The sequence below is a fragment of the Schistocerca nitens genome, chromosome 1 (assembly GCF_023898315.1).
Source record: "Schistocerca nitens isolate TAMUIC-IGC-003100 chromosome 1, iqSchNite1.1, whole genome shotgun sequence".
NCBI classification, from domain to species: Eukaryota; Metazoa; Arthropoda; class Insecta; order Orthoptera; family Acrididae; genus Schistocerca; species Schistocerca nitens.
In genome coordinates this window covers 1059945325-1059972988 of record NC_064614.1, presented here as the reverse complement: position 1 = coordinate 1059972988, position 27664 = coordinate 1059945325, and the positions used below count along the sequence as shown (strand labels likewise).

General features: G+C 40.6%; 1 protein-coding gene across 2 annotated transcripts in view; it reads left to right on the top strand.

The window, feature by feature from the left end:
- Positions 1–27664, top strand: part of LOC126197671 (inter-alpha-trypsin inhibitor heavy chain H4-like) — a 164960-nt gene that overhangs the window by 105509 nt on the left and 31787 nt on the right. The window contains exons 11-14 of one of the 2 annotated variants that reach the window (XM_049934655.1): positions 235–328; positions 9959–10054; positions 13722–13817; positions 19432–19467. In XM_049934655.1, the coding sequence (XP_049790612.1) occupies positions 235–328; positions 9959–10054; positions 13722–13817; positions 19432–19467 (322 nt within the window). The remainder of the gene's footprint in view (positions 1–234; positions 329–9958; positions 10055–13721; positions 13818–19431; positions 19468–27664) is intronic. The other variant, XM_049934656.1, reaches the window with a different exon arrangement.

The following is a 27664-nucleotide window of genomic DNA, read 5'->3' as shown; positions in this document are numbered from 1 at the left end:
ACCACTGTCCGAGCTCTTATCATAGCCATTCGTGCAATTAGATGGATAAAGAAGATTGGAATTACGTACATGTACACGTTTCTCATGCCTGATTATCTATAAACGTAGGTTACAACATGTAGTTTCCTACGAATGACTAGGTAAGCAGTAAGAATAGCACATCATCTCTTCAATGTATCCAAGTAATCTTTTGATCTCTAATAAGTCGCTTAATTCTTATTTTCTTTCTTACAGTACTCCTTCGTGACACCTGTTACGTCACTGTTGGTAGTCAAGCCAAACGCTATGTCTGCAGTCAACCTCGACGGATCTGCTGCCCCACGACTAGGTAATGATCACCCATTGATCTCTGGTGTGTGTAACGGAATAAATGCTATCCGATTTTTTCTAGTAATGTATAATTCCCTGTTACTCCTTTACCCTACTTCCATCGTCACTATGTCTTAAACTTATTCAATGACTTACTTGAAACACTAATGTGAAAAGTCAAGCGTAATGTAGCATTCATCTGTGAAACAATTGTGTGGAACGGTTAAACTGTCCATTGTCTTCGTTGTAATACACAGTGTGTCAATCATAGAAAAGGAATCTCTATGGAGTGTGGACAGAGTGCGTACTGCGCATGTCGCCAGTACGTAACCGGTATTGGCACGTGACTTGCGAACATCGTTGTTTGTCTCCACCAGGGGTCTCCAAACTACATCCGCGGGCCGAAACCGGTCCGCGAGGGCCGGCAAACCGGCCCGCGTTAGCTGGCCAGACACCCCCGGTGTCCGGCCCGCCAAATATTTGAGGTGGTACCTATACTGCCAACACTTGAGTTTCGAGGCCTATCGCGACCAATACACCGCGACATTGTCGGATCTCTTATCTTTACAAAGCGGAAGGTCATGGTTAAACTTGTGGCTATCCACAATAAACAGACAGACTCCGTGCGATAGTCAAAAAAAAGAACGATTAACAGACTAGTTTGGCGAAAACATTTTAAGTAAAAAAATTCTTTGCATTTTATTCTACTCACGAGTCTCGTGCAAGTCTTTCAAATAGACGAGACTTCGGCGACTAGCCTTAGTAATCAATCATTGTGGAAGATGCTTCTTAAGTGAGGTTTCACTTTTTTTTGATTACGTTGTAAAATACACATAGCAAGTAAATCGTATAAAATATTTTTATTTAAAGGCAATTTAAGGAAAATACAATACCTGGTGTACATAATAATATTGGATATTTTAGTTGTAACTGAGGGATAAAAATAACTGTAATTAATTTATATCTTGAAAACTCAGTGTTAGAGTAGTCACGTAAAGAAATTTAACAAAATTTAACATCTTAGTGATAATTAGTGACTTTTGTGTAGCTGTAACTTTCCTTTCATAATTACCTCCAGCTGTGGATCAAGTTTACTGGTACAGATAATCATCAGTGACTTCAAATGCTCATCACTTAATTTTGATCTGTAAATACTTTTTGCATGTTCATTTTGGAGAAAGCTTTTTCACACAAATAAGTAGTGCCAAAACCGGAAAAAAAAGCCACGGGCAAATTTATGTAAATTTGGAAACTGTGTGGATGGAAGACACTTATAAAATTCCAGTAATGTTGACTTTGAATGTTTTTCTTTAAAAAAGTCTCTACATTGCAAATCAATAATTTCAAACTGAAGTTCTGCGGGTAACGCTTCTATATCGACGTCAAAGGGATTTTGAAATATCTTGATATCGTTTAAATTTGCATCGATATCTGAAAAACGTGATTCAAAATTAATTTTTAAAGCGCCCAAAGCTTCAACTGCGAAAGTTACAGGAAACGGAATCTCAGTTTGCTGATTGAATGTTTGGCATGTATTAAAATACGTGAAGCATACTTTGTTCAACTGAGACTGAAACAAAGCAATCTTTTGTCGAAAGGACTTAACACGCGTGTATCAATCAGGCAGAAGCTGGTTTTCACCTTGCAATTTTAAACTAAGGTCATTCATATGTTTAGTTAAGTCTGTATAAAATGCTAGCTCCCATAACCACTCACCGTTCCGTAACTTAGCCAGAGGGCGATTCCTTTCGTTCCAAAAAATTTCAATTATTGTTCGGAGTTAAAAAAAAAAAACGGGTCAGAACTTTACCGCAGCTAAGCCAGCGCACTGCAGTATAATATGGCAAGTCGCTTTCCTCAATATCTTCAAGAAACTTGCGGAACTGTGATGACTGAGTGCATGGGATCTGATGTAATTAACAACTGAAATAACTGGCTTTAAAACTTCTGACATATCTAAATGTTTTCCACACAAAGACTGTTGGTGAATAATACAATGCACTACTAATGGTTTTGAGCCACCGTCATTTTATACATCTGTTGACTCATCCACGGCCAAAGAGAACCAGTCAAGTCTTGATTTTTGTCACGCAGTTGTGCTGATATATTTTGCGCAATGTCATCTATTCTACGAGCCACAGTGTTTGCCGACAAACTTACGTTTTTAAATAAATTAATTTTTTCTGGACACATTTCTTCTGCTGTTGCACTAATGCAATTCTTAATTAATTCACCGTCGGTAAATGACTTACACTGTTTCGCTACTAAATGAGCCACACGAAAACTAGCACGAGTTGCTGCATGTTGTTCAGCATTTACTTTCTTAAACAGCGACTGCTGGGTTTTTAGCTGGCGTTTCAGAGACTCATACATTTCTAATCGTTCGCATCCTGCAAACTTTGAGTAATTTTGAGAGTGCTTAGTCTCATAACCAAGTTTTATATTATATTCTTTGAAGACTGATATTGCTTCATTGCAAATAATACACATTGGTTTGTTGCTTGACTCCACCACGAAATATTGACATCCCCACTGCTCTTTAAAAATTCTACATTCACTGTCAACGTTTCGTTTCTTTTCCATATTTTTACAGAACTTCACAAAAGATTGTAACCTGAAAATAAAATTGTGCTATTTAATACTAATAAAACTAGGGATTAGTTTGCCTAAACAAAATGCAATGAATTTATTTTTAAGGTACTTTAATTACTAAATTAAATACTCACAATTACACTGTAGTTCCACTAAAAAATACAGTAAAAAAATACTCAAGTCGTGCTATACGTATTTCGATTTTCAGATTTTCCTTGTCTCCACAAATTCAAACTTTTTTAAATAATAAATAAACTTTTTTAACTTTTTTAAATAATGGAACACTTACTCGTCTCACCTACTAGTACAGCGCATAAAACACTAAAAAACTCGTGAGACATTCGCAGCATAGACACAATCACGCAAAAGAACTATCAGATATATGCTCTGGCTCTGCTACGCGCTACAAGACCACATAACTAAACTTATTGTTGCGCTGCTTGAAATAACAATGCGTTGATATAATCTACCTCTGTTACGTCTTGCAGTAATAGTGTTGCTAACAATGATTTTGAGATTTCGTTAACTTTGCAGGACGCTTTCGTGAAGAATGTGCAGTGACATGCTTCTTTGTCGGTGAAATTCGCCAGAATACAATACGCCAGAATTTCTGTCAGGTGCGTCCACCAATTAAAATTATGTAATTAAATAAAAATCGTAGTTCGTTTCAGTGCTAGCTATTCCCACAACCTTAGATTTTTGCGATTTCATCTTTCCTTTAGCCTTACATTATGATGATCATGGAGTGCTAGGTTGCTTTAATCCCACTAGGTAAATCTTGGCCCTTATGACTTCGTGGAGGAATCAATGTGGCCCGCGGACTAAAAAGTTTGGAGACGCCTGGTCTACATTTTGGAGTATAGCTGTTTTCACACATTATTAGTGACAATAATGATGAAAACAATTATTGTTGCTGCCGCGAACGGAAACCGAAGATACGTAAAAATAGGAAAAGTTACTTATCGTAAATAACTGCCACAGACACCTAGTCAACGTAGTCATAACAGTAGAAGGCGCATTGTGTGTTATAAAACATCGAGACTAATTTATGTGACTGTGACAACATTGTATGGCACAAGTACAAGATAATTTCGGAAATGTGGGTTTGCGCTACCAATCAATCCGTTGAATGTATAAAGATTTCGAACAGCTTTCACCTGCAGTTAATATTTATATCTTGATTGTACATATTTCGAAACCATTGCGCTCGTTTTTAAAGTAGTTAACGGTATGATATTACTAGTGCTTATGAAGTGCAGAGTAAGTACTTGCGATAAATATCATAGTTTCCTTGAGGATGAACGAAGATTAAACATATGGAACCGAGAAGTATAATGTTAAGAATTTCGTCACTAAGCAATTACAGAGTGTGATAAATCGCTAAACCGTTGCATTCCATAGCTCCACATTCAATATTTTTCGACACACCTTCTGACTGGCGTAGTAGGAAGCCATTTAGTGATGCCAACGTAGAATAATACGCGAGAACACGATAAAATGATGTCCAAAACTTACAAATAGTATGGCTGTGAGCGGCAACTGAAGTGTGGATCTTGTCGCCACGAAGAGAAACGCCCTCGCAAAGCTCTAAACCCAATGGAGATATCGAATGCAAATTATTATGATGCCTATAAAATGCATGTAGAAAATATGGGGTCCTTTAAGAACGGTAACTGTTTATTCTCGGGAAGTAGATGAGGCGCTACGTACATGATCAGAGTGACTTAGGGCAATTGCCAATGTTTCCAGGGCTTAAGGTCATTTATGGAGAAACTATGGAACACTTTCAAGCTACGTTTGTAAACTGATTGCTTTTTCTTTGCCATTTATTCTTCCGACTCTAACAACACGTTGCCTAAATCTCTGCTTGTGCTTAGCTTTGACGAGCATATGTGTATGTTTTAGTTATAGTTAGTACAGATTTTCTGTAATACTCTGTTGTACATCTGTACTAAGCACAATTTCTATGATTATACTTCATTTGTGATGCATCGTCAACACCTGACAGACAATAAATAAAGATCTAGAGCATTGAGGGGTACTCAAGTATATATTCGCACTTAGCACTTCCCAATACTCTCTGACTGTCACCTCTCTACCCGCACTTATACCCTCGCCTTGTCTTCCATATCATTCATGTCCCCATTAACAGGTGTCGTGTAGTTGTCTTACAATACAATATCTTTCCTAGATACTAATCCATATGTACTCTACGTTTGGTTGAAATCTCTCCACATGTTCCGGAGTTATGCTATGTTGTCACCTATACTACCCTACTTCCACTAACCCCTTGGAATACTAGAGGTGTCCAAGTCACATAGTATTTTTTATACATGTATGTAAAATTCGCACTAAATCTCCTCCTTCCCCTCCACTCTGTCCATATCCTCCACCCTCTCTCTCTGTCCACCTCATCCACCTCCCCACTTCCCATCTATTTCCTCCCAAACCTTTCTCCGTCCATCTTCTCCTCCTCCTCTCTCCATCCATCCATCTCCTCCTCCCTCATCTCACTTTCTGACTCCTCTCCCTCCCATTGTTTATTCTCTCTTCCCTCTTCTATCCATCTCCTCTTCCCTTTCTCTGTCCATTTCCTCCTCCCTCTTTTCACTGCCCATTTCCTCCTCCCCCTTTCTCTCTCCATCTCCTCGTTAGCTCTCTGCGTCTGTCGACGTCCTCCCTTCTCTCTTCATATTGTCTCCCCTATCCCAACAGGAAGGTGCTGATTCTTACCGCCACAGTAATTCTCTCCAGATAGTGAGTGATATGTATTCCAGATTTGGTTGAACTTGAGCCAGAGGAATATGAAGAGCTTTTTCCTGTGGTTTTACCAGCGTACGCAGATGTCTCATATATTTAACATATTTCACGCTTATTTATACACATATCTCACCTGTGTCTGTACGGAAATTGCAATTTCGTTTCCACGCAGCCCAATTTATGACGCCATATCTCAAGAACTGAGAGCCTTGCTATGATATAATGTGCATCTACATCCAGTAGTATATCTACATACGGCATGTGAAATTTGTTGCGAACAGAATTAGTAGTAACGAAATACTAAATTAAAAAGTTGTGCACGATTTTGCAGTTTTTCACACATCTCAATGTTCATGGCGTTATGTCTCCTCAATTACGTTTCATACAAAGATATATTTTTTAAGTACATTCAGCGGCATTAATGGATATTTTCTGCGAAATGTATTGCGAATGGAGTTAATAACAAACAAATAATACATTTGAACCTCATGCATGATGCGGCAGTTTTTCAAGCATTTCAGTGTTAATTAAATCATATCTCCTGAGCCGTGTGTTGTACATTGATATAATTCTACTGGTCAATTCAGCGGTACAGGTAAATAATGTATCCGAAGTATGTTCCGAACAGAGTTAGTAGTAAGTAAGTGGTAAATTAAAGGAAATACCTGATGCGGCAGTTTAACTGCATGAACAGCTAACTTTTTGCCTTCCATCTTTTGTTGGCGATTGTAAAGGTTTGAAATTATGTGTCAAGTATGTTGTCAGTAATTAAGTTCTCTCAACCTCAAATACTGGATGAATATAGTCTGACTATTTGCCCCTCTTGAGTTGCATTACTTTTTCACCCACACCCAACCTCTTTGATAGGTATGTGGTTTTTAACTCCAACTTCTTTCCGGACAATAAGTTATATTTCCACCAATTTTGGTAAGAATCGGTCAAATAGTTTAGGAGGAGATGTGGAACGTACAAACATACATAACACATATTCGTACGTACACTCTAAGGCAAAAAAAAGGCGCACCACGAAGGAATTATCCGAATGTAGCTGAATTCGGTAGACACGTAGAGACAAACAAATGATTACATTTCCAGAAAAACTGTATGACTTATTGAAGAGAAAGAGTTTCACAAGTTGACCAAGTCAATAACGCGTTGGCCCACCTCTGGCCTTTATAAAAGCAATTAATGGCTTGGAACTAATTACTAGAGTTGTTGGATGTCCTCCTAAGGGATACAGTGCCACATTTTATCCGAGCGTTAGAGAGCCAAAGTCGAGAACTGGTTGGAACGCACTGCTCACAATTCCCCAAACGCTCTCAACTGAGGAGAAATCTAGCGATCTTGCTGGCCAAGGTACCGTTTGGTAAGTACGAAGGCAAGCAGTAGAAACTCTAGCCGTGTGTGGGCAGGCATTATCATACTGAAATGTATTCCCAGGACAGCTTCCCATGAAGGGCAACAAAACGAAGCGTAGAATATCGTCAACGTACCGCTGTGTTGTAAGGGAGGCGCGGATGACAATCAAAGCGGTCCTGCTATGAAAAGAAATGGCATCCCACAACACCACTCCCAGTCGACAGGCCGTACGGCGGGTAACATTCAGACTGGTATCCCCCCTCTGTCCGGAGTTTCTCCATACACGTTTTCGATCTGGAATCTCTTTGACCGGAGAAGAATCGTCTTTAGTGACGAGTCCCGCATCGAATTGAGCCCCGATGACAAGGGAAGACGTGTCTGGAGGCAACCCAAACAGTAGTGGGATACCAGCCTCACTGTCGTCAGCTCTACGTCCCGACAGCCACGTGTGGTCGTCTGGGGTTGCCATTTCATTACATAGCAGGACCCCTTTGGTTGTCATCCGCGGCACTCATACACACAGCGGAAGGTCGATGTTATTGTACGCTCCGCATTGTTCCGCTTCATGGAAAACCACACTGGACTTAATCTCAGCATTATAATGCCTGCCCAAACACGGCGAGAGTTTCTACTGCTTGTCTTCGTGCTTACCAAACCCTTATTTGATCAGCAAGAGCGCTGGATCTCTTTCCATGAGAGTATCTGAAGCCTTATGGGCAGGACCCGCCAACCATCTCGCGATTTTGACGATCTAACTTGCCAGTTGGACTGAATGTTGCATGATAACCCTTAGGAAGACATGCACAAACTCTGTCAATCAGTGTCACGTCTGTAAATGCTTTCATAAAGGCCAGAGGTTTCATCAGCGCGTTTCATCAGGATAGAGAAACAATTAAAATCGCTCAAAAGAGGAAAGGCCTCTGGACCTGATGGGATACCAGTTCAATTTTACACAGAGTACGCGAAGGAACTTGCTCCCCTTCTTGCAGCGGTGTACCGTAGGTCTCTAGAAAAGCGTAGCGTTCCAAAGGATTGGAAAAGGGCAGAGGTCATCCCCGTTTTCAAGAAGGGACGTCGAACAGATGTGCAGAACTATAGACCTATATCTCTAACGTCGATCAGTTGTAGAATTTTGGAACACGTATTATGTTCGTGACTTTTCTGGGGACTAGAAATCTACTCTGTAGGAATCAGCATGGGTTTCGAAAAAGACGGTCATGTGAAACCCAGCTCACGCTATTTGTCCACGAGACTCAGAGGGACATAGACACGGGTTCACAGATAGATGCCCTGTTTCTTGACTTCCGCAAGGCGTTCGATACAGTTCCCCACAGTCGTTTAATGAACAAAGTAACAGCATATGGACTATCAGACCAATTGTGTGATTGGATTGAAGAGTTCCTAGATAACAGGACGCAGCATGTTATTCTCAATGGAGAGAAGTCTTCCGAAGTAAGAGTGATTTCAGGTGTGCCGCAGGGGAGTGTCATAGGCCCGTTGCTATTCACAATATACATAAATGACCTGGTGGATGACATCGGAAGTTCACTGAGGCTTTTTGCAGATGATGCTGTGGTGTATCGAGAGGTTGTAACAATGGAAAATTGTACTGAAATGCGGGAGGATCTGCAGCGAATTGACGCATGGTGCAGGGAATGGCAATTGAATCTCAATGTAGACAAGTGTAATGTGCTGCGAATACACAGAAAGATAGATCCTTTATCATTTAGCTACAAAATAGCAGGTCAGCAACTGGAAGCAGTTAATACCATAAATTATCTGGGAGTACGCATTAGGAGTGATTTAAAATGGAATGATAATATAATGTTGATCGTCGGTAAAGCAGATGCCAGACTGAGATTCATTGGAAGAATCCTAAGGAAATGCAATCCGAAAACAAAGGAAGTAGGTTACAGTACGCTTGTTCGCCCACTGCTTGAATACTGCTCAGCAGTGTGGGATCCGTACCAGATAGGGTTGATACAAGACATAGAGAAGATCCAACGGAGAGCAGCGCGCTTCGTTACAGGATCATTTAGTAATCGCGAAAGCGTTACGGAGATGATAGATAAACTCCAGTGGAAGACTCTGCAGGAGAGACGCTCAGTAGCTCGGTACGGGCTTTTGTCAAAGTTTCGAGAACATACCTTCACCGAAGAGTCGAGCAGTATATTCCTCCCTCCTACGTATATCTCACGAAGAGACCATGAGGATAAAATCAGAGAGATTAGAGCCCACACAGAGGCATACCGACAATCCTTCTTTCCACGAACAATACGAGACTGGAACAGAAGGGAGAACCGATAGAGGTACTGAAGGTACCCTCCGCCACACACCGTCAGGTGGCTTGCGGAGTATGGATGTAGATGTAGATGTAGATGTTACTGACCTGCTCTGCTTGTATAGTTCTTAATCTTGAATAAATCGTTCAGTTTTTCTGAAAGGGTAATGGTTTGTTTTTCTGTAGATGTACGTCCCATCTAGCGATATTCACCCCATTTGGAAAATTCCTTCGTGGTGAGCCTTTTTTTGCCTTAGAGTGTACATATGTACATCCATTTTTATAATGTGTTTGTATTAGATGATGTTGAGTCAGTTAGAAACTTAGACTGCTGTCAGCCATATATCTATTGGCATCCGTTACTTTGAGCAAAGTGACACTACGATTTATTTAGGCCTTCAGCTAGATAGGAGATTAACATATTTCCAGGAAACTAGCAGATCTGCATCAAAAGCAATCCCTTTCAAAAGCCGTTGAATAGGGATCTGATGGACACAGCTGCTTTTGCAACAATAACTGAACATTGAGGCCTTCCTCATCTTTGTCTCCAACAGAACTAGTGATAGGTCCTGTTTGCCACGTTTGACTTAACATCTCGTGAGTAGGACGCAAGGTATCAGTACTTGTTGCGATCTAACATTTGTTCTTGTGTTGCAGCATCACTGCCTCTAGGGTTCCAGCATAGTGCAATACGCAGACGTTACAAGATGTCGTCATCGAGGCTGAGACCAAGACCCGCACGGCTGCGACCATGTGAGTATTGTACATATACTCTACAACAGTCAATAAAATTCTAGATGTAACAAGACATTGATTATGGCCCCAGGCTGTGGCTAAGCCATGTCTCCGCAATATCCTTTCTTTCAGGAGTGCTAGTTCTGCAAGGTTCGCAGGAGAGCTTCTGTAAAGTTTGGAAGGTAGGAGACGAGGTACTGGCAGAAGTAAAGCTGTGAGTACCGGGCGTGAGTCGTGCTTCGGTAGCTCAGTTGGTAGAGCACTTGCCCGCGAAAGGCAAAGATCCCGAGTTCGAGTCTCGGTCGGGCACACAGTTTTAATCTGCCAGGAAGTTTCATTGATTATGGTGCTTGTCAAAAGGAGACTACAGTTTTCTTCACAGTAGCCGGTACGCTCAGCTAACAGACATGAGTCTCGTGTACAGTCGTTGAGAGTGTTGGTCAGAGTCATGCAGGTGGCAGGTTCCAGTCCATCCAGATGTGTCCCGGGCTCTGCGGACATGTACAGACCACTGGCTAGCCCAACTAGCCAGGTGGGCCTGCCAGCTCAGTCTACACCTCCGACAAAAAAATCTGAAACTTTTGCCACACTCTGGATACACTCTCCTATGAGTGCTTAACATGGATCATCCACTGCCTACCATGTACCTTTAATACCTTCAAATATGTTCAATAATAACTACAATTTCTATTGACTGTCGAAGTGCGAAGTGTAAGCGAATATACCGTCAGAACTTTTATGTCTAATAGCTGCACTACATCCGCCTTCCCCTCCACTCTGTCCATATCCTCCACCCTCTCTCTCTGTCCACCTCATCCACCTCCCCACTTCCCATCTATTTCCTCCCAAACCTTTCTCCGTCCATCTTCTCCTCCTCCTCTCTCCATCCATCCATCTCCTCCTCCCTCATCTCACTTTCTGACTCCTCTCCCTCCCATTGTTTATTCTCTCTTCCCTCTTCTATCCATCTCCTCTTCCCTTTCTCTGTCCATTTCCTCCTCCCTCTTTTCACTGCCCATTTCCTCCTCCCCCTTTCTCTCTCCATCTCCTCGTTAGCTCTCCGCGTCTGTCGACGTCCTCCCTTCTCTCTTCATATTGTCTCCCCTATCCCAACAGGAAGGTGCTGATTCTTACCGCCACAGTAATTCTCTCCAGATAGTGAGTGATATGTATTCCAGATTTGGTTGAACTTGAGCCAGAGGAATATGAAGAGCTTTTTCCTGTGGTTTTACCAGCGTACGCAGATGTCTCATATATTTAACACATTTCACGCTTATTTATACACATATCTCACCTGTGTCTGTACGGAAATTGCAATTTCGTTTCCACGCAGCCCAATTTATGACGCCATATCTCAAGAACTGAGAGCCTTGCTATGATATAATGTGCATCTACATCCAGTAGTATATCTACATACGGCATGTGAAATTTGTTGCGAACAGAATTAGTAGTAACGAAATACTAAATTAAAAAGTTGTGCACGATTTTGCAGTTTTTCACACATCTCAATGTTCATGGCGTTATGTCTCCTCAATTACGTTTCATACAAAGATATATTTTTTAAGTACATTCAGCGGCATTAATGGATATTTTCTGCGAAATGTATTGCGAATGGAGTTAATAACAAACAAATAATACATTTGAACCTCATGCATGATGCGGCAGTTTTTCAAGCATTTCAGTGTTAATTAAATCATATCTCCTGAGCCGTGTGTTGTACATTGATATAATTCTACTGGTCAATTCAGCGGTACAGGTAAATAATGTATCCGAAGTATGTTCCGAACAGAGTTAGTAGTAAGGAAGTGGTAAATTAAAGGAAATACCTGATGCGGCAGTTTAACTGCATGAACAGCTAACTTTTTGCCTTCCATCTTTTGTTGGCGATTGTAAAGGTTTGAAATTATGTGTCAAGTATGTTGTCAGTAATTAAGTTCTCTCAACCTCAAATACTGGATGAATATAGTCTGACTATTTGCCCTTGATTACATTTCCAGAAAAACTGTATGACTTATTGAAGAGAAAGAGTTTCACAAGTTGACCAAGTCAATAACGCGTTGGCCCACCTCTGGCCTTTATAAAAGCAATTAATGGCTTGGAACTAATTACTAGAGTTGTTGGATGTCCTCCTAAGGGATACAGTGCCACATTTTATCCGAGCGTTAGAGAGCCAAAGTCGAGAACTGGTTGGAACGCACTGCTCACAATTCCCCAAACGCTCTCAACTGAGGAGAAATCTAGCGATCTTGCTGGCCAAGGTACCGTTTGGTAAGTACGAAGGCAAGCAGTAGAAACTCTAGCCGTGTGTGAGCAGGCATTATCATACTGAAATGTATTCCCAGGACAGCTTCCCATGAAGGGCAACAAAACGAAGCGTAGAATATCGTCAACGTACCGCTGTGTTGTAAGGGAGGCGCGGATGACAATCAAAGCGGTCCTGCTATGAAAAGAAACGGCATCCCACACCACCACTCCCAGTCGACAGGCCGTACGGCAGGTAACATTCAGACTGGTATCCCCCCTCTGTCCGGAGTTTCTCCATACACGTTTTCGATCTGGAATCTCTTTGACCGGAGAAGAATCGTCTTTAGTGACGAGTCCCGCATCGAATTGAGTCCCGATGACAAGGGAAGACGTGTCTGGAGGCAACCCAAACAGTAGTGGGATACCAGCCTCACTGTCGTCAGCTCTACGTCCCGACAGCCACGTGTGGTCGTCTGGGGTTGCCATTTCATTACATAGCAGGACCCCTTTGGTTGTCATCCGCGGCACTCATACACACAGCGGAAGGTCGATGTTATTGTACGCTCCGCATTGTTCCGCTTCATGGAAAACCACACTGGACTTAATCTCAGCATTATAATGCCTGCCCAAACACGGCGAGAGTTTCTACTGCTTGTCTTCGTGCTTACCAAACCCTTATTTGATCAGCAAGAGTGCTGGATCTCTTTCCATGAGAGTATCTGAAGCCTTATGGGCAGGACCCGCCAACCATCTCGCGATTTTGACGATCTAACTTGCCAGTTGGACTGAATGTTGCATGATAACCCTTAGGAAGACATGCATAAACTCTGTAAATCAGTGTCACGTCTGTAAATGCTTTCATAAAGGCCAGAGGTTTCATCAGCGCGTTACTGACCTGCTCTGCTTGTATAGTTCTTAATCTTGAATAAATCGTTCAGTTTTTCTGAAAGGGTAATGGTTTGTTTTTCTGTAGATGTACGTCCCATCTAGCGATATTCACCCCATTTGGAAAATTCCTTCGTGGTGAGCCTTTTTTTGCCTTAGAGTGTACATATGTACATCCATTTTTATAATGTGTTTGGATTAGATGATGTTGAGTCAGATAGAAATTTAGACTGCTGTCAGCCATATATCTATTGGCATCCGTTACTTTGAGCAAAGTGACACTACGATTTATTTAGGCCTTCAGCTAGATAGGAGATTAATATATTTCCAGAAAACTAGCAGATCTGCATCAAAAGCAATCCCTTTCAAAAGCCGTTGAATAGGGATCTGATGGACACAGCTGCTTTTGCAACAATAACTGAACATTGAGGCCTTCCTCATCTTTGTCTCCAACAGAACTAGTGATAGGTCCTGTTTGCCACGTTTGGCTTAACATCTCGTGAGTAGGACGCAAGGTATCAGTACTTGCGATCTAACATTTGTTCTTGTGTTGCAGCATCACTGCCTCTAGGGTTCCAGCATAGTGCAATACGCAGACGTTACAAGATGTCGTCATCGAGGCTGAGACCAAGACCCGCACGGCTGCGACCATGTGAGTATTGTACATATACTCTACATACGTCAATAAAATTGTAAATGTAACAAGACATTGATTATGGTGCTTGTCAAAAGGAGACTACAGTTTTCTTCACAGTAGCCGGTACGCTCAGCTAACAGACATGAGTCTCGTGTACAGTTGTTGAGAGTGTTGGTCAGAGTCATGCAGGTGGCAGGTTCCAGTCCATCCAGATGTGTCCCGGGCTCTGCGGACATGTACAGACCACTGGCTAGCCCAACTAGCCAGGTGGGCCTGCCAGCTCAGTCTACACATCCGACAAAAAAATCTGATACTTTTTGCCACACTCTGGATACACTCTCCTATGAGTGCTTAACATGGATCATCCACTGCCTACCATGTACCTTTAATACCTTCAAATATGTTCAATAATAACTACAATTTCTATTGACTGTCGAAGTGCGAAGTGTAAGCGAATATACCGTCAGAACTTTTATGTCTAATAGCTGCACTACGTCCTCCAATTCTAACTATATAGTATACATGCAGATCCTCGGAGTAATTAGCTGTAATATGAAACTGAACAATTTCCAGTGCTAATATATCGTTCTCCTCTGTGTTCTCAATGGCCACAATATAAAATATGCGGCGTGTAAACATTATTTTTCGCATGAAATAAAAGCCATATTTCTGGAAGCTGAGCCCTTACTGATCTGATTTTGATAAATAACCATATTCAGATGGAAGGGTCGTCATTTACTGGAATTGTTATGGTCTTCAGTCCCCAGACTGCTTAGATGCACCTTTCCATACTACTCTATCCTGTGGAAGCTTTATCTCCAAATAACTAGTGCAACCACATCTTTCTGAATCTGATTACTGATTTCTTCTCTTGGTCTCCCTCTACGATTTATACCCCCGCCTCCCCTCCTACACACACACACACACACACACACACACACACACACACACACACACACACAAAAATCTCACCAATACTAAATTGGTGATCCCTTAATGTCTCAGAATGTACCCTATCAAACGATCTCTTGTTTTGGTCAAGTTGCGCCACAAGTTTCTTGTCTCTCCAATTCTATTCGGTACTTCCTCATTAGTTACTTGATTGACCCATCCAATCTTCAGCACTGTTCTGTAGCACCACATTTCGAAAGCCTCTATTCTCAATCTAAACCGTTTATCGTCCATTTTTCACTTCCATACTACAGTCCACACACACACACACACACACACACACACACACACACAAAAGGGGTAATATTAGGTTGGTGCTTAAGTTTGTAACGTTTTTCCATAAGTTTGATAAACACAACAAACACACATAACAGAGACTCTGGTCATGAATAATATATTCTCCTTTACTATTTACAACAGTCTGCCAACGCTGCGGTAAATTCTCGATTTCGTAACTATAAGAACCACATGGTTTTGAGGCGAATAATCCGTCGAGCCGAGTTCTGAACACATTTTCACCCGGAAAGGAAGTTCCTTTAAGAGTTTCCGAAAGAGAGTGGAAAAGGTGAAAATCTGAGGGCGCATGGTCAGAAGCATAAGGTAGGTGTGGAATGACATCCCAACCCAATTTCTGTGTAGTTGTTTTTGTCAATGTGGGTGAGCGTTATCGTTGAGTAGCAATTCCCGCAGTCTTACCGGTCACTGTTCTTGGACTGCGTCTCAGTTGTAGAAAATAAAATAGAATATATATGAAATAAAGGATATATGTAAATACAGGAATGCATATTATTATGAATTAATGGGCTTTAAATTAAAAATAAAAGTGTGACTTTTTTCTAAAACTTAAGAATAATTAAAAATTTTCATTACTACAATTCATGCCATGATGTCACCTACATGCATATCTCACTAAAATTACTTGTTTCTGACTTTTAAAACAGAACCTACCAAATTCATTGTAGTCGATCACTAACAAAAAATTAAAGAACACTCGAAACAGAGACTTGGGAAATATAAAAGTTTATTTTTCATTATATACAATTTTAGATTTATTCTCTATATGATACAATGGGCTAAACTAAAAGTTCTGGCTATACAAGAAACAAGATACCCAGATGAGGATACAGTACAGGCAGATCAGTACAGGATTTATAAAGGGAAACCAGCACAGATAGTAAAGAATACAAAAGGTCTTCGGGTATATGGCACAGCATTTGTGATACATAACTCATTCTCTACCAAGGTACTAGAATTTAAATCTAAATCACCAAGAATATCATTGATAACATTCAGAAATAAAAATAAAAAGTACACACTTATAAATGCCCATGCACCAATAAATAAAGACAACCAACAAAATCCAGAGAAAGTGCAGACATTTTGGGAGGAACTGGAAGAAACAATAGGGAAGATCCCTGAGCAACACACTACAATTCTGTTAGGAGACTTTAATGCACAAATTGGAAGAAACGAATTATCAAAAAGCACAGGGAGGTTTACAGCACACACTAAAACTAACATGAATGGCCAGAGATTAGTAGAGTTTTGTGAGAAATTCAAATTGAACATTATGACAACTAAATTCCAGAAGAATCCCAAAAAACAAACAACATGGAAATCACCGAACAAATTACTTGGCGAGTTCCAGATTGATCACGTGACAATAAGTTATGATAACTCAAGGGACATTCAAGATGTACAGGTGGTGAAAGGGGCCAACTTTGATTCTGACAAAATTAAGATGAAATTAACACCAGAAAGAAGTCACAAGAGTGACGAAACAAAAATAGCCAAATATAGAGTACAGGACTTAATGCTCAATCAGCAAGTCTTAGACGACTACAAGGAAAAGACAGATAAAATCAAAAGTCACAAATGGGAAGAAATTGCAACCTCAATACGAGACGTAACAGAACAAACAATTTTACTAACCAAAAAGAAAAAGCATCCCTGGTGGAATGAGGTCTGTGAGAAAGCACTACAGAAAAGAGCCAGAACTTGGGAGAAATACAACTCAACCAAAAGGCCAACTGACTGGGAGCAGTTCAAAACGCAAAGACGTGAAACGACGAAAATCATTAAAAGTGAACGAAGGAAATATGACACACAACAAATACAGAAAATACAAGATGAATTTTCTAAGAACAATACACGCAATTTCTTTCAAACATTCAGAACTACAATAACAAGATATAAACCACCGACACTCTGCTTCAAAGATGAAAAAGGAAATCTGATCACCAGCGTGGAACAAAATTGCCAACACCTAGCGAACTACTTTGAAACGCTGCTAAGCTGCAAAAGACCTGATGAAACCTTGACATTTGAGATGCCTAAGAATAAGCTACCAGACTCTGAACCACCTAATAAAGAAGAAATTAAAGAGATCTTGAAAGGATTGAAAAACAATAAAGCATCTGGTAAAGATTCGTTAGTAGCGGAACTACTGAAATACGCAGGAGAAAACTTAATAAATAATTTCGAGGCGCTGTTTGAAGAGATTTGGAATACAGAGAAGATTCCGGAGGAATGGAAGACAGCATTGATTCATCCGTTACATAAGAAGGGTGCCAAGACAAATGCAAATAACTACAGAGGTATCTCATTGTTATCAGTGGCCTATAAGATCCTATCCAAGGCACTACAAAACAGGATTGAAAATCAAGTAGAGAAAGAACTGGGTGAATATCAGGCTGGGTTTAGAAAAGGAAGATCATGCAGTGAACAGATTTTCAGTCTACTCTCCATAATACAACTTCGCGCACGCACATCGAAAAATCTAGTAATTACATTCATAGACTTCAAAAAAGCATATGATTCTATTGATAGACCAACCCTGATTAACACATTAGAAGAATTTGGGATTGATGATAAAAGCAGAAGTCTAATCCAGGAAACCCTTACGGGAACAAAATCGCAAGTGAAGTTTTTGGGTAGATTGTCACAACCGTTTGTAATTGGAACAGGTGTTAGACAAGGGGATGGGCTCTCCCCACTGTTGTTTAACATTGTCCCTGAAAAAGTGGTCAGGGAATGGAGAAAGAAGATGGCAGAAGCTGGAGTGAAAAATGGGATAACGTTAGGAAGAAATAAAACAAAAATTGAATGTCTGGCATTTGCTGATGACATGGCAATATTGGCAGATGACATCGAAACAGCAAAGATTCAGATAGAAATGCTGCATGAGATCGCTGAGAAGACAGGTCTACAAATATCGTATGAAAAGACAGAACTGATGATACAGGACAAAACAGACCCAACACAGACATTGCAAACTAAATATGGAATAATTAAGAGAGTTCATAAATTTAAGTATCTAGGGGAATGGATTACACCGACAGGGTTACCAAATGTTTCACTACAGGAAAGAGCAATAAAGATAGAAACGGCGTACCAGCTATGCCGAAATGTATACAATAAAAAGTCGATCTCCATCAATGCCAAGCTCAGGCACTACAATGCGGTAATAAAACCAGGAAGTTTGTATGCGATTGAATGCATCCCACTGAACAGAAAACGTCTGTTGGAGAAATTGGAAATAAAAGAGAGAAAAATACTGAGAAAGATCTTAGGACCTAAAAAGGATGGACAAGATTATAAATTGCGATCCAATAAAGAGTTATACGAGAAAATTGAAAAACTGACAACATCCTTTAAAAAGAGAAGACTGAGTTTCTATGGGCATGTCAAAAGAATGGCACCAGAAAGAACGGCAAAGAAAATCCTGGAATACATGGAAAGCAGAAAGACACAAATTAACTGGCTGAAAGAAGTAAAAGAAGACATTGCAGAAATGAACATTATACCAGAGACAGTTTACAACAGAATGGAATATAGGAATGCCATCAACAAAATACAGGGATTCAAAGACCGAACGCAATCAAAGAAGACGGGAACAACCTGGTCGCAAGAACGTAAAGAAGCCCACTCAGAAAAAATGAAGAAGTACTGGGAAGAACGCAAGAAAAAGCACAAGAAATGACTGATGCTTAGCGTAGTCCAAAGTTGACTGTAACGAATAATAATAATAATACAATGGGCATAGAATTGCACCTCACAACTCCACGTTATGAGAAGCAAAAATTCACCTTAACAATTGAATAGGGTTGCAGTACTTGTGTTGTAATTGACATAACAGGCAGGTTTTCTCCAGTAAAGACAACAACAAAGTCCCGTCTAACAAAACCAACAGTAGGTAGGAAACCAACCGTAGGTACGAATTTAAAGTTTGCCTCGCTTTGACAGTTTAGCTTGAAAACTTAAGTTAATTCGACCAGTCCCTGCGCTCTTTAAGATAACATGCATTTGCTGGGCCGGTTTAGGTTAGTTTAAATCCACACACTTGCGCTCTATCGACGCTGATTAACTGTCGTTTTATATCCTTAGCTCCACGTTGGTGCATTTAGACCTGTGGTTATGTGGCAAAATGATGCTCGATTAGAAGTCCCCTATCCTTCTCTCGCCTCATTTTAAGGTATTTTCCTCTACATCTACTGTTAAAACAAATAAAAAAGTAAGATGGCTGGCCCAGGAGACGAAAAGAAAAGAGTCCGTATTATGAAAAGTGACGCAACTGTCAGCTACAATATAGTTAAGCAGCAATTGCATTTCAGTGTATGATATGCCTTAGAACAAAGTATTCTCGATGTGACTCTAATTCCAGTTCTGTATGTTTCAGTACGCAGGCGTAGTTCAACCAAGGAAGCCACAACAGGTAAGTGCTTCGCCGTAGTACGCATCATCTCATAATCCAGAGTGCATGTTAAACTGTATCTTGTCGTATATCTGAATGAGCAAGCCAGTTCAAAGGCCCAACGAAGGGCAAAAGCACTCCACCTCCTATAAGAGAATGCCTATTCAATCACTGGGGAGCTTAAATCAAACTTCCAGAAGGAGTTCTTTTTTATTAACGGTATGACGTACTGCGAGTAGGATAAAACGCGATACAAGTATTGCTAATACTAGCTGCAGCATAGGCTACTTCCACTGAAGGTGCTACATTATAGTAGACCATTATTAGCATTCACTAAAATTATGTACTCTATATAAAATCAGTGATTCCGGACAGACAGATACCTACAGTAGTAAACGTAGCGTATGGTACAGAACACTGCCATAAGCTAGCTAGTCTATCGCAGTTTTCCTAATAACTTTGGTCAATTAAGATATTAATCCCATTATGTGTAAGTTAGCTGAATTGCATATCTATCTGGCTGCACCTCTTTTCGATTTCGTTGTTTGTGTATGCGATTAGTGCCTCACTAGATATCCCTAGAGACTGGAAGCGGGGAGCCGTCTAGAAACCGATATACAAAGAGCTGCCGCAGCCTAAGGAATATCTTTGTTCTACAAAGCTATCCTCCTGTCTGTTTCTTAAAAGCAAATAGTATTTACAGCAAAATTTAAATTGTCGATCTTTAATTCAGGTTTTATTCGAAAACTGTTGTAAATAGAAACAAACGGATGTTCTAATAAAACGTATAGATTTAACATTTAGCGTTAGAAAATCCAATTTTCTCGAAATGAGATAAAACTAAAAACTAAAATCGCAAAACAAAGCCAAATCACACATCGCTGCAGTACGTTGTCGAGTTCATATGAAATATACAACTTTCACACTTATCAATAATAACAGGAAACTCTTGCCACTGTTCATGATGGAGAACGTTATAGTGAGTACAAAATAACATTGATTATTACACAGATTTATTTATGTTTGTGCATGTACACTGTCCTTGCATTGACAGTAATTGCTTTAGTTACATGTTGTTGTTGTTGTGGTCTTCAGTCCAGAGACTGGTTTGATGTAGCTCTCCATGCTACTCTATCCTGTGCAAGCTTTTTCATTTCCCAGTACCTACTGCAACCTACATCTTTCTGAATCTGCTTAGAGTATGCATCTCTTGGTCTCCCTCTACGATTTTTACCCTCCACGCTGCCCTCCAATACTAAATTGGTGATCCCTTGATGCCTCAGAACATGTCCTACCAACCGATCCCTTCTTCTAGTCAAGTTGTGCCACAAATTTCGCTTCTTCCCAATTCTGTTCAATATCTCGTCATTAGTTATGTGATCTACCTATCTAATCTTCAGCATTCTTCTGTAGCACCACATTTCGAAAGCTTTTATACTATTCTCGTCTAAACTATTAATCGTACACGTTTCACTTTCATACATGTCTACACTCCATACAAATACTTTCAGAAACGACTTCCTGACACTTAAATCTATACTCGATGTTAACAAATTTTTCTTCTTCATAAACGCTTCCCTTGCCATTGCCAGTGTACATTTTATATCCTCTCCACTTCGACCATCACACTTATTTTGCTTCCCAAATAGCAAAACTCATTTTCTACTTTAAGTGTCTCATTTCCTAATCCAATTCCCTCAGCATCACCCGATTTAATTCGACTATGTTCCATTACCTCGTTTTGCTTTTGTTGATGTTCATCTTATATCCTCCTTCCAAGACATTGTCCATTCCGTTAAACTGCTCTTCCACGTCCTTTGCTGTGTCTGACAAATTACAGTGTCATCGGAGAAACTCAAACTTTTTATTTCTTCTCCATCGATTTTAATTCCTTCTCCGATTTTTCTTTTGTTTCCATTACTGCTTGCTCAATATACAGATTGAATAACATCGGGGATAGGCTACAACCCTGTCACACTCCCTTCCCAACCACAGATTCCCTTTCACGCCCCTCGACTGTTTATGACTACCATCTGTTTTCTGTACAAATTGTAAATAGTCTTTCGCTCCCTGTATTTTACCCCTGCCACATTCAGAATTTGAAAGAGAGTGTTCCAGTCAACATTGTCAAAATCTTTCTCTAAGTCTGCAAATGCTAGAAACGTAGGTTTGCCTTTTCTCAATCTAAGATAAGTCATAGGGTCAGTATTGCCTCAGGTGTTCCAACATTTCTACGGAATCCAAACTGATCTTCCCCGAGGTCGGCTTCTACCAGTTTTTCCATTCTTCTGTGAAGAACTCGTGTTAGTATTTTGCAGCTGTGACTTATTAAACTGATAGTTCGGTAATTTTCACATCTGTCAACACCTGCTTTCTTTGAGATTGGAATTATTATATTGTTCTTGATGTGTGAGGATATTTCGCCTGTCTCATACATCTTGCTCACCAGATGGTAGAGTTTTGTCAGGACTGGCTCTCCCAAGGCTGTCAGTAGTTCTAATGGAATGTTGTCTACTCCCGGGGCCTTGTTTCGACTCAGGTCTTTCAGTGCTCTGTCAAACTCTTCACGCAGTATCATATCTCGCATTTCATCTTCATCTACATCCTCTTCCATTTCCATAATATTGTCCTCAAGTACATCGCCCTTGTATAGACCCCCTATATACTCCTTCCACCTTTCTGCTTTCCTTTCTTTGCTTAGAACTGGGTTTCCATCAAAGCTCTTCATATTCATGCAAGTGGTATTCCTTTCTCCAAAGGTCTCTTTAATTTTCCTGTAGGCAGTATCTATCTTATCCCTAGTGAGATAAGCCTCTACATCCTTACATTTGCCCTCTAGCCATCCCTGCTTAGCCATTATGCACTTCCTGTCGATCTCATTTTTGAGATGTTTGTTTTCCTTTTTGCCTGCTTCATTTACAGCATTTTTATATTTTCTTCTTTCATCAATTAAATTCAATATTTCTTCTGTTACCCAAGGGTTTCTACTAGCCCTCGTCTTTTTACCTATTTGATCCTCTGCTGCCTTCACTGTTTCATCCCTCAAAGCTACCCATTCATCTTCTACTGTATTTCTTTCCCCCATTCCTGTCAATTGTTCCCTTATGCTCTGCCTGAAACTCTGTACAACCTCTGGTTTAGTCAGTTTATCCAGGTCCCATCTCCTTAAATTCCCACCTTTTTGCAGTTTCTTCAGTTTTAATCTACAGTTCATAACCAATAGATTGTGGTCAGAGTCCACATCTGCCCCTGGAAATGTCTTACAATTTAAAACTTGGTTCCTAAATCTCTGTCTTACCATTATATAATCTATCTGAAACCTTGAATTATCTCCAGGCCTCTTCCATGTATACAACCTTCTTTCATGATTCTTGAACCAGGTGTTCGCTAAGACTAAGTTATGCTCTGTGCAAAATTCTGCCAGGCGGCTTCCTCTTTCAATCCTTACCACAATTCCATATTTACCTACTTTGTTTCCTTCTCTTCCTTTTCCTACTATCGAATTCCAGTCACCCATGAAAATGAAATTTTCGTCTCCCTTCACTATCTGAATAATTTCATCAATCTCTTCGTCATCTGAGGAGCTAGTTGGCATATAAACTTGTACTACTGCGGTAGGTGTGGGCTTTATGTCTATCTTGGCCACAATAATGCGTGCTCTACGTTGTTTGTAGTAACTTTCCTGCACTCCTATTTTTTATTCATTGTTAAACCTACTACTGCATTACCCCTATTTGATTTTGTATTTATAACCCTGTATTCACCTGACCAGAAGTCTTGCTCCTCCTGCCACCGAATGTCACTAATTCCCACTATATCTAACTTTAACCTACCGATTTCCCTTTTTAAATTTTCTAACCAACCTGTCGGATTAAGGGATCTGACATTCCACACTCCGATCCGTAGAACGGCAGTTTTCTTTCTCCTGATAACGACGTACTCGGGACTATTTCACCTCTGGAATATTTTACCCAAGAGGACGCCACCATCATTTAACCATACAGTTAAGCTGCATGCCCTCGGGCAAAACTACGGCAGTAGTTTTCCCTTGCTTTCAGCCGTTCGCAGAATCAGCACAGCAAGGCCGTTTTGGTTAATATTACAAGGCTATATCAGTTAGTCATCCAGACTGTTGCCGCTGCTAGTACTGAAAAGGCTGCTGCCCCTCTTCAGGAACCACATGTTTGTCTGGCCTCTCAACAGATACATCTCCATTGTGGTTGCACCTACGGTACAGCTATCTGTGTCGCTGAGGTACGCAAGCCTCACCACCAACGGCAAGGTCCATGGTTCATGGAGGGGGAGTTTGCAAAATTTACTTGGTCAACTAATTCATATTACTTATGAAATGCAATTTATGTTTTGTAAGGACATAAAATACACATTGCACTAACACTGAACGATGTGCGGTTCTAATTATGTGTAAGAAAACAAACAAAAATCATAGATGTCGTCCTCTCCTAGATTCTCTCGCACACATTCATTTGTCTTTCTTTTCCTACCAGCGCTGTCAATACTATCGGTAATTCTTGCTACGTCATTTATGTACTGTATCAAAACTGCCGCACTACAGTTTTGGTATAGCGCATCTCTAGCTTTGGTAACGGATTCAGTTCGGCTAGCTATTTTATACTCAGCATGAAAATGTGAGATAAAGGGCAACTCGTAGTCACCGACAATATGAAAAAAAAAATTCTTGTACTTGCCCATAGTAACCTGAAAGGATGGACCTAGCCATTATAGAAGACGCACTCACAAAACATCACAGAACCTCCTCGGAGTTGAGCTACGTCCTTCACATAGCGGAACTTAAGCGCCCCATTGGACCATAGGTGCGCTCGATGCCTTATGAGTTATGACATTCGAGAAGAGGCAAGCTGGCAGAACACGCCTCCAGCTACTGTCCAATATCTGTGTTATTTGACCCACTCAATACGTTCATCTTTTTATGCCGCTGTCACAAAAGACATTTTGCTAAGCAACCATCAACTGCGAACAGTTCCCTTCGCAATGTTCGCTCGGAAACTTACTGATGTGGACTTTTAGTCGCTGACAACAATTCCTTTCTGGTTTGAAACCGATTGTCATTGACGACGGATGGCTTCTGTCTGAGTTCCCCGTCGGCTACACTGTCCTCAGCCGAGTTACATTGCTGTGTGCAGTAGGACAGCAACTAATATTTTCTCCAGTACGCTTATTCCGAGTGTGCGGTCATATTATGAAAACACTGTGCAATATAATTAAAGGGTCACTTTTTTGAAATCCCATTTACCCCTATTGCGACGCAAATGTTTGACATTTGGCTCACAGCTGCCTAAATCGTTCCCCTTGTCATTTTTCCCTCCCACACATCATATTAAAATTCTCTGTCTCTGCACAAGTTTTGAAAGCTTCAAGAGGCGTAAGATATACAAAAGAGAAACTTTTTACTTATCTTCATTTTCTCTTGTAGTCGGCTGCAAATCTTGAGGCTAGGGGTACATTCTTGCAGCTGAAATTTTAATTTTGTAGGTTGTTGTTGAACTGTAGAAATGATGAAATTCTTTCTGCTGCTATGAATATCTTATTATTTTATCCCATTCTTCTATACCACACTGACTTCACAATCTCTAATTTCATAAAACCGTCAATTACATTGTTGTAGCCGGCCGGGGTGGCCGAGCGGTTCTAGGCGCTACAGACTGGAACCGCGCGACCGCTGCGGTCGCAGGTTCGAATCCTGCCTCGGGCATGGATGTGTGTGATGTCCTTAGGTTAGTTAGGTTTAAGTAGTTCTAAGTTCTAGGGGACTGATGACCTCAGATGTTAAGTCCCATAGTGCACAGAGCCATTTGCACAACTTTTTTACATTGTTGTAGACAAAATTAAAAAACACGTGCGCTTCCATCAGAGGCATGCCCACTACTACTCACATCCTGTGGTACTCACAATACAGGGTGCTTCAAAAAGAATGTATGTATTTCGAATGGCTATATTTATTAAACTTTAAGAAAAACCAATATGAAACTTTACCCACATATTTACGAACTTCTCAAGTTCAGATTACAGATGTTCGATATGTCCTCCATTAAAGACACGAATAATATCACCCCCAGCATGTCGTTCGTCACTGATGTTATGGCAGTACGGATCCGATTCTTCACCTCTTCCAGGTTCTGTGGGAGTGGTGGTACATAACCGTTGTCTATAACGAAACCCCACAGGAAGAAGTCAGAAGGTGTCAAATCCGGTGGCCTTCCAGCCCAGCTGAGACATGCTAAGTCGCCAGCTCTTTGATGAACAATCCAAAGGTTCGGTAGAGTTTCATTCAGATATTCACGCACTTGGTGACTCCAGTGAGGGGGGTGCCCCGTCTTGTTGAAAAATGAAGTTGTCTTCTTGCAGCCTCAGAAACAACCGGTTTTGTAGCATAGCGAGTTACCGCTGACTGTTAACCGTGTTTCCATCAAAAAATATTGAGCCGTAAACAGATGATCGCGATATCGCACAAAACACATTGACTTTGGGCGAATCTCGTACATGTCCAGTGGCTGCATGTGGGCTCTGTAGGCCTCAAATGTGTTTGTTTACCTCACCACTAATATGGAAGTCGCTTCATTACTGAGTATGTTGCGTTGTGTGAAACTGATGTTATTGTCAGTAGCATCAAGAATCTCGTTACAAAATGCCACACGTTTGCGTTCGTCATCAAGACGCAGACATTGAAACAGTTGTAACTTGTACGGCTTCATAACCAACTGACGTCTCAAAATATGGCAAATTGTTGTTGTAGGCTGTTGTAACTCCCGACTGGCACGAAGATTTATTTTGAAGGACTACCTTGCAAAGCAGTTTGAATTCGTGCAACATTTTTTTTCAGGAATACGAGGGTGGGCAGTACTCTTTCCTTTACATACACATCCTGTACCTAGAAACTGTTGATACCATCAGCGAATGTTCCACCCATTCGGAGTATCAATTTGGTACCTCAACCAGGAACGTCTCTGCACTGTAATCACGGAATTTCACTTCGCAAACTCGAGAACACAAAATAATTTGTGCTGTAGAGTAGCCATTTTAAACATATGACGGTTACCAATCAAAACAGAAGACAACTGACATCTAGCGGTTATTTATATAAACTAGACTATGTATTCGTTTCTCCAATAGCCGAGCCGAGGCGCAGCGAGCGATAGTTTGGACAAAATAATACTTTTTAATACGTATATTCTCTTTGAAACACACTGTATTCCAAAGAATGTACAAAGCGAAAGAGTTTACATACTTTCATGACAAAAGCAGAATCGTCTAGTTATATCATTATTTTATAAATGAGTCCAGAAATAAACTTAATAATTCACATTAGATTGTGCAATTAATAATATGAATTTAAATATGCCAGAATTTCTAAAAGGAGAATAATTTTAACCGTTAATACATACCGATTGTAACAAATTAATTTCTTTTTATACATTATAGCCTGAAATACAATACATTGTATATAAAATCTAAAGAAATTCTTTCAGTTAAACAGTAGAGATAATGTTCACCTAAACGAGATTCGGAATAAATCCTGCCCCGCGACGTCGCGCATTGCGGTCGGCGAGGTGTCGACACATGCGACTAGAAGGCCAGAGATCAGAAGTTCATGGAAGCTGTAAGGTGAATTGATGATGTGACATTGCCACCAAATTACCCCACGTATCTGGTCAGTGCCACCGTGGAGGTATCTCACAATGGGAAGGTCCACAAACCTTCCTTACTCACATCTCAGCCCTTCTCCTGGCGCCTCTGCGATGGAGGTCAGCATTCAAACCATGCAGTTTTTATGGGTGTCTGACATCTCAGACATACCATCGCTCAGAATCGACACGAAAAGGCCTCAGCAGATGGTACACAGGGTGTCACTGAGACCACCACTTTTCTTGAGACGTCCATTTACGCATATCCGCCGTAAAATAATACAGAATACAGCGCGATGTGCAACAGAACGACGATATTGACAACGTTTGTCACTGCTGACACCTTATGGACGGTTCAGCACTCCTCTAAGAACATTGAGGAGCTGCAGCACCAATTGATGTGACCAAACCTTTTTGGAGTGTGGCACAACAGCAACTAAGTCATTAAGGGGCTCCGGAAAGGCTCAAAATCATGAAAAGTTCAATTTTTACTTTTTTGCGTTTTCTGAATCTGCAGACTATTACCTTTTAATAGATATATAATTTATTCAATTCCG